The following is a 14,017-nucleotide window of genomic DNA, read 5'->3' on the forward strand; positions in this document are numbered from 1 at the left end:
GATAGTGTGCAGTTGCTCTCTGTCCAACATACACTGTTATGATACATAGCTGCATTAGTTTGTTGAACACTGGTGTTTCCTGTTGTCTCCTTCAGGTACAAGCCCCTGTGTTCAGACACCTGGCCTTGCTGGAAAGATACAGATGCAGAGGGGGTGGAGTGCCTGATCAAGCACCTGGGCTTACAAGCCTGATTAGTACAAGATGGGCAGGTGAGGTGGTCTCCAGGATTATGGGTTTGGGTTCACCTGGTAACACAGTCTGGCTGTTTCTCACTGGCTTGTCTTTCATTTATGATACAAAAGGACCAAGATCTTCACACGTCACCCCAGAACTCTGTTCGCCACCGAAGATGCCTTTGAGGTCTGCAAGCATAAGCTGGGTGGGTACTGGCTCTAGCTTTTCAAACAACAGATGACAGACCACTCAATTCTGGAATTTGATTGTTAAATGGCATTGAATTGGAAAGAAGTCAGGTTTCACATGTCACTTCATGTTACAGCTACAAGGATCCAGGCAAAGTACAAAGGCTACAGAGTGAAGGGAGACTACATGAGACAGAGACAAGCAGGTCTCTACTTTGACTTTCTTGGAAATAGTATAATATGATATACAAGACTATGACTTAATCAGCTGTCTTGTTGTCTCATTAGCTACTAGGATTGAGACATGCTGGAGAGGCATGAAGGCCAGGAGAGAGAGGGAGAAGAGAGCCTGGGCTGTCAAGGTCATTAAGAGACAAAAATCAGAAGATATCTCAAAAGACAAAAAGGGTCAACATCTACCACAAATACTCCACAAAATCAGTTGTACTTTGTGATCATAATTTGTAGGTTCATCAAGGACTTCATGCCCAGAAATCAGCCAGCCTGTGTTGACAACACAGAGTATTTGGCATTAGTCAGGCAAACCTACCTCACACAGCTCAAGGAGAATCTACCCAAAACAGTTCTGGACAAGAACACTTGGCTAACCCTCCCCCCATTATGCAGGAAGTGAGTCTCAATAGGGAATTGACTGTGCTTTAATACTTTCTCTAAACTTATTTTACACACCTGTTTGTCATGGTATGAGTCAGAGGAGGATGGTGTGAGGAGCTATAGGAGGATGGGCTCATTGTAATGGAATAAATGGAATGATATCAAACACATGGAAAACACGTCCGTTCCATTTATTTTCCAGCCATTACAATGAGCCCGTCCTCCTATAGTTTCTCCCACCAGCCTCCTCTGTAATGAGTATACTGTACACCCATTACATACATTTGTACTTGTAGGCCTCACAGATGTCGAGGAAACTCTACACCCAGCACATTTTACGGAAGTACGTGCAAGGAATCACAGGTAAGCCTACCCTACAAGTCATTTAATGCAGATTTGTACCCTATTTGACTATAGGGCTCACCTAAATCACACCATACATCTCAGTTGTTTGCTTACCCCATTTCCAGTTACAAATCAAGGGATTGACCAGTTCCCTGTTCAAAGGAAGAAAAGAGAACTTACCCTCACAATGTGTGCAAACCATTTGTGGACACCAGGATAAGTGAGGCGGAAACCTTGTGCTGATGAATTATGTGCCCAATTGTGCGCCTCTTACAGACAGCCACGGTGATAATGACCAGCATTTTTGACCAGTTGCCTTTTCTGGTCAGGTGAGGAAGACATCCACATAAAAGCCTATCAGATGATTTGGCAAGAACGCATCAAGGTAAACAAATAGAGTTAAGTAAGCTATGTTAAAGTTTAACTTTTTTTTTAACCTTTAAGGTCAAATTAAAGTCAACTCCATACCTTCCCACAGTACAGTGTTCCTGTGGTGAAATACAACAGGAATGGCTTCAGGCCTCGCTTCAGACAGCTGATCTATACTGGAACTGCAGCCTACCTGGTGGAGGAGGCCAAGATCAAACAGCAAGGAGAGGAATAAAGCTGCCTAGGTGTGTGTGCATGTATCACGTTTAGTTCTCGCAGTGTAATGCACTGTGTTCATTCAACCACTGTTCTAAGTATCTGGGCTGTGTGTTCTGCCAGGTGTGTCAGTCAGCAACCTGAGTGACAGCTTCCTGATCCTCCATGTCCAATGTGAGGATATCAAGCAAAAGGTTGGCTGCGCAAAACACTTATCATTGATGTGCACAAATGTATATTTTTTTTACTCAGCTTTTGCACATATTATTTTCAGAATGGAATAGTAGAACATTTGCATTTCTATTGTTGCATTGTCTATTTGCTCAGGGGGACCTGGTGCTGCAGTGTGACTACCTGTTTGAGGCCTTGACCAAGTTGTCTGCTGGCCAACAAGAAGCACTGTATTAAAGTAGTCCAGGGCAGGTAAGACCAGTGTTCAACTAAATACTAATGTAGTCTAAAGAAAATGCTAATCGTTGCCAAAATTGTACGCAATGTTATTTAATGTTGTGGTCGTTTGCTGTGTTAAGTTTGACATCCAAGCCTGGCAGAGAGGGGATTGTTGACTTCGAGAGTGACCAGGAGACCAATGATTTACAGAGCAAATAATGGCCATCTGATGGAGGCGAGTATGAAACTGAAAGACTGTGTGGCCATTCAATTCTTAAATGAACAACTACATTTTGTAAACTATTGGTAAACAGTAGGCTACGACATTAAAAATTGAACTGGATCCCTTGCACTTAAAGTAATGGACTGGGCAAATAATCTGATCCTACAAGGTTTGAGCCATCTTGGGACTTATATCATAAATGAGAACCTGCATCCTCTCTAGAAGGGTTTGACATATGACCAAAACTACAAGACCATTTCACAATCCCTTCATCTTAACTGAAATCTCAACAAATGGTTCATAATGTGGAGAAAATCCCAAAGGAATTACAGGTGTTCCAAACTTCACCTGTTATTAAGATACACATCACCTACATGGGCTCAGTTGTGATTACTGTATTAGGGCTCATTTGTAAAATGTAGTTTGTTTTTTTGGGATATTTTCACTATATTTTATAGAGATAAACAACATGGTTAAAATAGTCAAAAATGGATTTTGAAGCAATAGGCTGTGTCATCATTTGTATACTTTCTCACAAAGATGCTGTACCATATTTACATTAAAACCAACTAATGTATTCATAAAAATCTTTATTGTAAGAAATGTTAAATACAAAAAAAATGCAAAAGACAATCCTTTCCCAGGTAAAATAGTGTTAAAAATTGTGACATTATTTGCTGTCTGGATGTGCTTGGTTTAATCTCTTGCCATCGGTCTTCCAAACAAGTTGTCTTGTAACGTCGCCCTCAAATAATTATTGTAACAGGAAGCAATAGCCTCCATTTAATTACACATCCAGCATCTCAAAAGGTTCTTCAGGATGCCCCAAAAAATACTTAATCCATGACTACAGTATAAAAGGTGGCCGTAATCACACCACTTACAATTCAGGGGTGGGTTGTAACATATTGCTCTGGGGTAAAGTTCCCCTAGGCAAATATCTAGGGTCAGCTTCCCTACCCTTATCCATTAGTGGGGGAAATACAAAACTGACCCAAGATCAGCATCTAGGGGTAACTTCAACAACTTAGCACACTTTCAGTGTCTTTGTACACAACACCCTCTGCTGGATGAAATGAGAACATATAGAAAATAGAAGAACCAAATTTCTAAAACATGATAAAATGCAGTTGGCATATTTGAAAAATTAAAGGAAAGCCGCACACTCTAGGAGCTCAGATGCAATAATTTAATAACCTAATATCCAACGTTTGGACAGACAATGTCCTACTCTGCTAGCCAGCACCTCGTCTAAATAGGTACATTTCTTTCGCCTCTAGATACAGTTTGCAAATCCACAATTCAAGCTAATGAATATATTTAGCCCCAGTCGATGCATTGAACGGTTGTTGGTGGAGCAATGTCTACATAAGGGTGCAAATTAAAAACTCACAAAAGCTCTGACAAAGGGCCTTGAGGACAATACATAAAGCTTAATAAAGAACAGTCACACTAGCAAGAGCAGCGTACAGGTTTCTTTTCTCTCTCATAAAACATCTCTAAAAACTGAAGTGGTAGGAAAAGGTATTGTTACACAGTGTATTACTATAATCACTGAAATACAATTGACCTGAACTAGCTACTCTGTGACAATACATGAACTTCCAAGCAATGTTGTAGTGACATGATAAAGTAAATCAGATTGTAAGCTGCACTTACACCCACAGACTTAAGGCACAAGACCACAGATTTAAGGCACCAGATCTCCTACTGGACATGTCAACATTCATACAAAGATGAGACATACAAAACATATGGAAATACAAGGGGTCAAATAAGTCTTCTTTGACCACTGATAAAAAGAACAGCTCTTATGAAGGGTTTAGAAAAAAATGATACAGCCATTTGGGACAACACACAAACTAACACCCAAACCATGCTCTACTTAATAAGGCATGAGGGGGTGTGGTATATGGCCATATACCACAAACCCCTGAGGTGCTTTATTGCTATTACAAACTGGTTGCCAACGTAATTAGAGTAAAAATAAATGTTTTGTCATACCCATGGTATACGGTCCGATATACCACGGCTGTCCGCCAATCAGCATTCAGGGCTCGAACCACCCAGTTTGTAATCATGATTAGAGAGGCAAAAGTTCATAAGTGGCTGTGATGCAGAAGCACAGAGGTCAGTTGTGGTCAATGTCAAGGATATGAGATTACTTGTGGGTATTGTGTGATTGTACTTGTTCTCTGTCAGTGATGGGTAATAGTCACTGCAGATACTGATAATGTTGGTTGGCTTACTGGTGGTGATAATGTTGGTTGGCTGGTATAGTTACTGGTGGCTATAATGTTAGTTGGCTTACTGGTGGTGATAATGTTGGTTGGCTGGTATAGTTAGTGGTGGCGATAATGTTGGTTGGCTGGTATAGTTAGTGGTGGCGATAATGTTGGTTGGCTGGTATAGTTAGTGGTGGCGCTAATGTTGGTTGGCTGGTATAGTTAGTGGTGGCGATAATGTTGGTTGGCTGGTATAGTTACTGGTGGTGGTGGGTGCGGTCATCAGGGCGTTTGATGTGAATGCGTCGCACCCTCTCGATGAGTTCCCGCTCCTCGTCCTCATCCAGGTGATGGGATCGGCCTGCAGCGCCCCCTGTAGCCTCCAGTAGAGCGTTGTCTGGACCACGCCCGTCCTGAGACTCATACAGCAGGATGTTGAGTGTCTCCTCATAGATACGAGCCTCTGGGAACTCCACCTGAGGAAAGACTATACTGCTTCGACCACACTAGGTACAAATACAAGGTTTCTCACTGACAAGGGACTAGTCTATGCTTTTGCCAGAGCAAGCAACATTCATATCATACATTTTCTGTGTTCTTGCTGTGGGAAACCAATTACCTTGGTTTGCTTCTTCTCTGTGGCGTAGACTATGGAGGTACAGCACACCTCAGCGATCTTACGGCCCTGCCCATAGAACGACCAGCAGCAGATCTCATCCCCGATCACGTCCTTGATGAAGAGCACACGTCCGTTGAACCGCAGAGAGAGCTTGTCAAACAGCTCTATGTTTTTCAGCATGTTGTCATCGGAGTTGCTGTGGAAAGGTAATGACACCAGATGTATGGTTGTCAATCGGTTTAAATCGCTATACACGACTGCTCTGGGGGTTGATCACTTACATCTCGTGGTCTAGACTCTGATTTTCAGAATTGGGATGAAAAGTTTATCTTGCTAGCTAGCTAACATTAGCTGTTTGGATTCATATAATGCGGCCCGGCTTAATTGTGTCATCTGTCGGGAAGAATCACAACAAGTACCGCATGCTGTGTCTAGAGATGGCAGAAGAGGCTCAGGGACTGTTCTTAACCACTGCCAAGATGTGGTGGCTTTTCGTGCTCTTTTCAGCAGCTGTTGCATCACCCAGGTGGGTGCTACATGTTCCTCAATGGAGGACCAGGTCCTATGGAGGATACTGATAATGTTGGTTGGCTGGTATAGTTACTGGTGGTGATAATGTTGGTTGGCTGGTATAGTTACTGGTGGTGATAATGTTGGTTGGCTGGTATAGTTACTGGTGGTGATAATGTTGGTTGGCTGGTATAGTTACTGGTGGTGATAATGTTGGTTGGCTGGTATAGTTACTGGTGGTGATAATGTTGGTTGGCTGGTATAGTTACTGGTGGTGATAATGTTGGTTGGCTGGTATAGTTACTGGTGGTGATAATGTTGGTTGGCTGGTATAGTTACTGGTGGTGATAATGTTGGTTGGCTGGTATAGTTACTGGTGGTGATAATGTTGGTTGGCTGGTATAGTTACTGGTGGTGATAATGTTGGTTGGCTGGTATAGTTACTGGTGGTGATAATGTTGGTTGGCTGGTATAGTTACTGGTGGTGATAATGTTGGTTGGCTGGTATAGTTACTGGTGGTGATAATGTTGGTTGGCTGGTATAGTAACTGGTGGTGATAATGTTGGTTGGCTGGTATAGTTACTGGTGGTGATAATGTTGGTTGGCTGGTATAGTTACTGGTGGTGATAATGTTGGTTGGCTGGTATAGTTACTGGTGGTGATAATGTTGGTTGGCTGGTATAGTTACTGGTGGTGATAATGTTGGTTGGCTGGTATAGTTACTGGTGGTGATAATGTTGGTTGGCTGGTATAGTTACTGGTGGTGATAATGTTGGTTGGCTGGTATAGTTACTGGTGGTGATAATGTTGGTTGGCTGGTATAGTTACTGGTGGTGATAATGTTGGTTGGCTGGTATAGTTACTGGTGGTGATAATGTTGGTTGGCTGGTATAGTTACTGGTGGTGATAATGTTGGTTGGCTGGTATAGTTACTGGTGGTGATAATGTTGGTTGGCTGGTATAGTTACTGGTGGTGATAATGTTGGTTGGCTGGTATAGTTACTGGTGGTGATAATGTTGGTTGGCTGGTATAGTTACTGGTGGTGATAATGTTGGTTGGCTGGTATAGTTACTGGTGGTGATAATGTTGGTTGGCTGGTATAGTTACTGGTGGTGATAATGTTGGTTGGCTGGTATAGTTACTGGTGGTGATAATGTTGGTTGGCTTACTGGTGGTAAAAATCTGACCGTCGGAGAAGCAAATGTGGTGCACTGATGAAGAGCTCCGGGCCCGTTTGTCAGACTGTCTTTGGTACAGCCAGTGAGAAACATAGACGCTCCCTCCGCTGGAGCTACACTGTCTTTCCAATCCAAAGTGCCTCAACTCCCAGCCATTTAGCAAAAGCCAAATAGAAACATTTAATCTCCATCAATTTAAGTATATTTGTTTCACTTTTTATGCACTTTGATATTATTTTCTGTAATGAAAAGTGCTATACAAGTTAAATGTATTGATACAATCCCCTTCACACATACATTTAAGAAACACAGTGATGTGCTCATTATAAGTATTTTCCCCACAATCATATGCAATGTTTAGCTTGCCTGGTGTAAGAGTACTTGTTGTTGCTCCTGTTGTATAACAGCTTGACTGTGGGCTATAATACAAAATTAAAAGACACAGAGGCAGTCAGTGTTGAGAAACAAACAGAATACAATACTGTGACATGTCTGTCTAATCATACATGTAAATTGTGATTTTTCTTTTAACCTTGTTGGAGGTAGATATGAGTCTCTGTTCTTCCTTTGATGAAGTGACCAAGGGCACTTTACAGAAGGGCTCATACATATCTTTGTTCTGAACGCATGGAGGAAAACAGGACACAAATAATTCAATGGCATGATGGGCCACACAAGCACACAGAGAAGGAGAGACACCAAGAGAGAGATTAATTACAGGTAAGTGTTTACAGTATGTTAAGGTGATACACAATACCTGTAAGGCAGCATGGCACTCGTCAGCTAACCCCTGCACCAGGTAATATTTGGCCTCTGCCAGGAGCTCTTCCACCTCTCTCCGGATCTCAGGCAGAGGTACAGCACCATCACGCAGGTAGTTCAGAATGGTCCCAAAGTGCTTCCCACACCTGTCAATAAGGATCCAGCCTGCAGCAGAGTACAGGGCTCATTACATTGAGAAGTGACAGGGACAGATAGTGGAGTGGAGATAGTAGACTGTGCGTCTTCATATAGCGTCATCTCAGAAGACATGATGGGAGGCATGCAAGGGCAGCTAGCCTGGGAGAATCGTATCCTATGCAGCATGAAGGAACATGGAGTGCTAAGACTTGGCATTGGACAAAGGTTTGGGAAACCCTTGGTGCAGTCAACCCATGTCATCATCAATACCTTCGCTGTCTGTGAGAACCTCCATCCTACCGCTGAACATGGCCTTGAGCATGGTGTCCTGCTTGGTGAGTGTCTGCATGGTGGTGTAGTAGAGCGCCCCGCCCACGTTCAGCTTCACATACTTCGAGCTGGGGCAGGAGCCCTTGAATGAGGTGGTACGGGTTGTAGCCGCAGGCAACGCCGAGCTCACCGCACTTACTCCTGACATCTCTTCCTGTGAGTCAAAACAGTCCAAATTTAAGTCATTAGCTACAATGATGGACTTCACAGCTGATATCAATCAGGCACCCCAAATAAATTGCAAGTATTGCTTTCTGTGTTTAACTAACGTTAGTAGTTAGATGCCGTTAGCTAGCTAGTTAACATGAAACTGCCATAAGCAAACAAGAAAACGCTCACCCAGAGGTGGCGCTCCTAGTAGCCGAGGACTTTAATGCAGGGAAACTTAAATCAGTTTTACCAAATTTCTATCAGCATGTTAAATGTGCAACCAGAGGGAAAAGAACTCTAGACCACCTATACTCCACACACAAAGATGCATACAAAGCTCTCCCTCGCCCTCCATTTGGCAAATCTGACCATAATTCCATTCCCCTCAATCCTGTTAACAAGCAAAAAATGAAGTCAGATGAAGCAGATGCTAAGCTACAGGACTGTTTTTCTAGCACAGACTGGAATATGTACCGGGATTCCTCCAATGGCATTGAGGAGTACACTACATCTGTCATTGACTTCATCAATAAGTGCATCGATGACGTCGTCCCCACAGTGACCATACGTACATACCCCCAACCAGAAGCCATGGATTACAGGCAGCATCCACACTGAGCTAAAGGCTAGAGCTTCCGCTTTCAAGGAGCGGGACTCGGAAGCTTATAAGCAATCCCGCTATGCCCTCTGACAAACCATTAAACAGGCAAAGCATCAATACAGGACTAAGATCGAGTTGTACTACACCGGCTCTGACGCTCGTCGGATGTGGCAGGGCTTGCAAACCATTACAGACTACAAAGGGAAGCACAACCGAGAGCTGCCCAGTGACACGACACGAGTGTGATCATGCTCTCCAGAGCCGATGTGAGTAAGACCTTTAGACAGGTCAACATTCACAAGGCCGCAGGGCCAGACGGATTATCAGGACGTGTACTGCGAGAATGCGCTGACCAACATGCAAGTGTCTTCACTGACATTTTCAACCTCTCCCTGTCCGAGTGTGTAATAGCAACATGTTTTAAGCAGACCACCATAATGCCTTGCCAAAGCACACCATGACGGTTGTGAAGCGGGCACGACAAAATCGATTCCCCCTCAGGAGACTGAAAAGATTCGGCACGGGTCCTCAGATCCTCAAAAGGTGCTACAGCTGCACCATCGAGAGCATCCTGACTTGTTGCATCACTGCCTGGTATGGCAACTGCTCAGCCTCTGACCGCAAGGCACTACAGATGGTAGTGCGAACAGCCCAGTACATCACTGGGTCCAAGCTTCCTGCCATCCAGGACCTCTATACCAGGCGGTGTCAGAGGAAGGCCCTAATAATTGTCAAAGACTCCACCACCCTAGTCATAGACTGTTCTCTCTGCTACCACACGGCAAGCGGTACCGGAGCGGCAAGTCTAGGTCCAAGAGGCTTCTAATCAGCTTCTACCCCAAACCATAAGACTCCTGAACATCTAGTCAAATGGCTACCTAAACTATTTGCATTGACCCCCCCTCCCCTCTCTACACCACTCTGTTGTCATCTATGGATAGTCACTAATTACATCTACCTACAGTGAGGGGGGAAAGTATTTGATCCCCTGCTGATTTTGTACATTTGCCCACTGACAAAGAAATTATCCATCTATAATTTTAATGGTAGGTTTATTTGAACAGTGAGAGACTAAATAACAACAAAAAAACTTGAGAAAAACATGTAAAAAATGTTATAAATTGATTTGCATTTTAATGAGGGGAAATAAGTATCAATCAGAAAGATCTCTGGCTCCCAGGTGTCTTTTATACAGGTAACGAGCTGAGATTAGGAGCACACTCTTAAAGGGAGTGCTCCTAATCTCAGCTTGTTACCTGTATAAAAGACAACTGTCCACAGAAGCAATCAATCAATCAGATTCCAAACTCTCCACCATGGCCAAGACCAAAGAGCTCTCCAAGGATGTCAGGGACAAGATTGTAGACCTACACAAGACTGGAATGGGCTACAAGACCATCGCCAAGCAGCTTGGTGAGAAGGTGACAACCGTTGGTGTGATTATTGGCAAATGGAAGAAACACAAAAGAACTGTCAATGTCCCTCGGCCTGGGGCTCCATGCAAGATCTCACCTCGTGGAGTTGCAATGATCATGAGAACGGTGAGGAATCAGCCCAGAACTACACGGGAGGATCTTGTCAATGATCTGAAGGCAGCGGGGACCATAGTCACCAAGAAAACAATTGGTACGCCGTGAAGGGCTGAAATCCTGCAGCGCCCACAAGGTCCCCCTGCTCAAGAAAGCACATATACATGCCCGTCTAAAGTTTGCCAATGAACATCTGAATGATTCAGTTGACAACTGGGTGAAAGTGTTGTGGTCAGATGAGACCAAAATGGATCTCTTTGGCATTAAATCAACTCGCCGTGTTTGGAGGAGGAATGCTGCCTACTACCCCAAGAACGCCATCCTCACCGTCAAACAGAGGTGGAAACATTATGCTTTGGGGGTGTTTTTCTGCTAAGGGGACAGGACAACCTCACCACATCAAAGGGACGATAGACGGGGCCATGTACCGTCAATTCTTGGGTGAGACCCTCCTTCCCTCAGCCAGGGCATTGAAAATGGGTCGTGGATGGATATTCCAGCATGACAATGACCCAAAACACACGGCCAAGGCAACAAAGGAGTGGCTCAAGAAGAAGCACATTAAGGTCCTGGAGTGGCCTAGCCGGTCTTCAGACCTTAATCCCATAGAAAATCTGTGTAGGGAGCTGAAGGTTCGAGTTGCCAAAAGTCAACCTCGAAACCTTAATGACTTGGATAAGATCTGCAAAGAGGAGTGGGACAAAATCCCTCCTGAGATGTGTGCAAACCTGATGGCCAACTACAAGATACGTCTGACCTCTGTCAACAAGGGTTTTAAAATGCAAATAAATTTATAACATTGTTGACATGCGTTTTTCTGGATTTTTGTTGTTATTCTGTGTCTCACTGTTCAAATAAACTTACTATAAAAAAATAGACTGATCATTTCTTTGTCAGTGGGCAAACGTACAAAATCAGTAGGGGATCAAATACTATTTTCCCTCACTGTTAATTAAATTAATCGGTGAACTGGCTCATTTACTCTGTACCAGCACCCCCCTGTATATATATTTTTACTGCTGCTCTCTAATTACTTTTATCCGTATTTTTTTTAAAACTGCACTGTTTGTTAGGGGCTCATAAGTAAGCATTTCACTGGAAGGTCTACTACACCTGTTGTATTCGGCGCAGGTGACTAATACATTTTGATGACAGGCTAGCAGGTTAGACTTCAAAACCCATACATATGGGTGCCATCAGAACTAGCTAGCTAGTTTGTTTGAAGCTCAGTTTATAACAAGCCAAAAAAATACAGAACAAACCCGGTTCTTAAACTAGGGTAAATAGTTAGCCAACAATAATATATGGAGCCAGTGACAAGTCTAACCTGCTAACGTTAGCTTGTCATCAAAAGTTCAAAGCTGTTTCATGTTAACGTTAGCTAGCAAGCGGAATCTTAACTACTAGTTAAACACAGAAAGCAATACTTACACTACAGCTACTGAATAGTTATCTAGCCATTTATCTGGATCTAACTTGCTAACTCTGGTCTGGCTAGCTGACTTTATGTGAATGCTAGCTAGCCTTGAAAGCTCCTTTTTTAGGGACCTCCGCTAGCAAATCAATTGTTTTACCAAGACGGTTGGCTAGCTAGCTAACAGTTAGCTACACAGCTAGCTAGCTAGCTAAATTACATCGTTACTGTGGTTCCAGGTTGTCAAGAATTCCCCTAGACAAAAGCCTAGCTAACTACATCCTGTAGATTAACCGTTACATAGCTATCTAGTCGTGTGTGTACTTTAACATGATCTTAATAGTCGAATCGCCCAGTTACTAGTTAACGTTAGTTAGCCGGATATAAGAATACAACAACAAAAACATACCATAGGACCCGGTCAGTCAGCCTGGAAACAAAGTTTGCTGACTAGATCGTGTTAAATTCAGACTTCTATGGTAACGTTATATTGACGTTCGCACATTTTACTAATCGGGATGGAAACAGGATCACCCAAAAACTGAACTACCAAAAAATAAAAACGAATCTTACAACTTTCTGTTAAAAATAAAAACGAATCTGAGATGGGAGGGTGGGCCGTCTTTCGTCGCCAGTAGTCTACCACTTCCAAGTCTTAAATAGCCGCAGCCACAATAATGTCCAGTTGTTTGACTTCTTTGAGACTGGAGCCGTACAGTTTATAATTGTGCCAATGAACGCCACAAAATCCAAGCCTGTCAGAAAATATTTACTACAGGCTGTGCTACATCCATTACGATATCTCCACTAACGTCGCTTGTATTCTCAACTCTTTCAATTCCATCCGCATTCGATTGAACGCTCTAATGTATGCCACCTCAATCTCCTTCACCCTTACAAGGCACAAATCAAATGTATTTATATAGCCCTTCGTACATCAGCTGATATCTCAAAGTGCTGTACAGAAACCTAGCCCAAAACCCCAAACAGCAAGCAATGCAGGTGTAGAAGCACGGTGGCTAGGAAAAACTCCCTAGAAAGTCCAAAACCTAGGAAGAAACCTAGAGAGGCTATGTGGGGTGGCCAGTCCTCTTCTGGCTGTGCCAGGTGGAGATTATAACAGAACATGGCCAAGATGTTCAAATGTTCATAAATGACCAGCATGGTAGAATAATAATAAGGCAGAACAGTTGAAACTGGAGCAGCAGCACGGCCAGGTGGACTGGGGACAGCAAGGAGTCATCATGTCAGGTAGTCCTGAGGCATGGTCCTAGGGCTCAGGTCCTCCGAGAGAGAGAAAGAGAGAATTAGAGAGAGCACGCTTAAATTCACACAGGACACCGAATAGGACAGGAGAAGTACTCCAGATATAACAAACTGACCCTAGCCCCTCGACACCCAAACTACTGCAGCATAAATACTGGAGGCTGAGACAGGAGGGGTCAGGAGACACCGTGGCCCCATCAGAGGACACCCTCGGACAGGGCCAAACAGGAAGGATATAACCCCACCCACACCAGGAACATGACCCCAACACAATTGCATAACCGATCGTCCATCTATACACCATTCTTCAGCATACTCCGTCCGTCTGCACACACTTGAAACATGGCCAAACGCTTAAACATTTTTACAAAGCTGTTACTCCTGAAATGACTCCTTTGATGGGTGCATGGCTCCGAAGTTTAAAGCACAATACTTCTGTTGTTCGGATTCTTGTGATGCCCACTGAAATCTTCCTCTTTTCTTCAGAAATATCATTAATCAAAATAAGACCACACCTGGTCACTCTGATTGAGAACATTTCCCAGCGCATACTTCACATTTTCCAACACCTCAAACGGGCATCATTACCCAATTACCCAATAAACGCATCCCACCAAGAAATGATGTATTATCATTTATAAACGTATCCTACACTCCAATTTCAGACTATTCCCTTTTCTGTTAATTTTTTTAGACTGCTGCAGTAGTGATGCGTGGGTAAAAATCACAGAGGAAGCCAGAAAAAAAAGCCATATTACTATCTCTGTTGTGA

At 43.4% G+C, this 14,017-nt stretch overlaps 2 protein-coding genes and 1 pseudogene across 3 annotated transcripts in view; 1 reads left to right on the forward strand and 2 right to left on the reverse strand.

The window, feature by feature from the left end:
• LOC123999075 (forkhead box protein N4-like) overlaps positions 1–1,635 on the reverse strand; it is a 22,627-nt gene extending 20,992 nt beyond the window's left edge. The window contains exon 1 of the mRNA XM_046304438.1: positions 1,504–1,635. The gene's annotated coding sequence lies outside the window, so the exon portion shown is untranslated. The remainder of the gene's footprint in view (positions 1–1,503) is intronic.
• LOC123999828 overlaps positions 1–3,098 on the forward strand; it is a 13,957-nt pseudogene extending 10,859 nt beyond the window's left edge.
• On the reverse strand, positions 3,097–12,959 carry LOC123999076 (BTB/POZ domain-containing adapter for CUL3-mediated RhoA degradation protein 3). Of its 2 annotated transcripts, none has more exons than XM_046304441.1 (7): positions 12,389–12,959; positions 8,226–8,439; positions 7,813–7,982; positions 7,588–7,674; positions 7,422–7,474; positions 5,366–5,561; positions 3,097–5,222 (listed from the first exon to the last, which is right to left on the reverse strand). In XM_046304441.1, exons 1-7 carry the CDS (start codon positions 12,389–12,391, stop codon positions 5,004–5,006), a joined length of 942 nt encoding a protein of 313 aa, XP_046160397.1. In that variant the 5' UTR covers positions 12,392–12,959; the 3' UTR covers positions 3,097–5,003. The 2 variants fall into 2 exon arrangements, with proteins under 2 accessions (XP_046160397.1, XP_046160398.1); XM_046304442.1 differs by lacking the exon at positions 12,389–12,959 and adding an exon at positions 11,997–12,253.
• Positions 12,960–14,017: the final 1,058 nt, after the last annotated feature.

This window comes from Oncorhynchus gorbuscha, linkage group LG16 (assembly GCF_021184085.1).
Source record: "Oncorhynchus gorbuscha isolate QuinsamMale2020 ecotype Even-year linkage group LG16, OgorEven_v1.0, whole genome shotgun sequence".
In the NCBI taxonomy this organism is placed as follows: Eukaryota; Metazoa; Chordata; class Actinopteri; order Salmoniformes; family Salmonidae; genus Oncorhynchus; species Oncorhynchus gorbuscha.

What these genes read in the sequence shown, in the direction of transcription:
- LOC123999076 (XM_046304441.1), bottom strand. An exon ending in AGTGCCATGCTGCCTTACAG is followed by an intron (nt 7,675 to 7,812) that starts GTATTGTGTATC and finishes CCATGCGTTCAG; the next exon opens with AACAAAGATATGTATGAGCC. An exon ending in CAGAGAAGAAGCAAACCAAG is followed by an intron (nt 5,223 to 5,365) that starts GTAATTGGTTTC and finishes GTCTTTCCTCAG; the next exon opens with GTGGAGTTCCCAGAGGCTCG.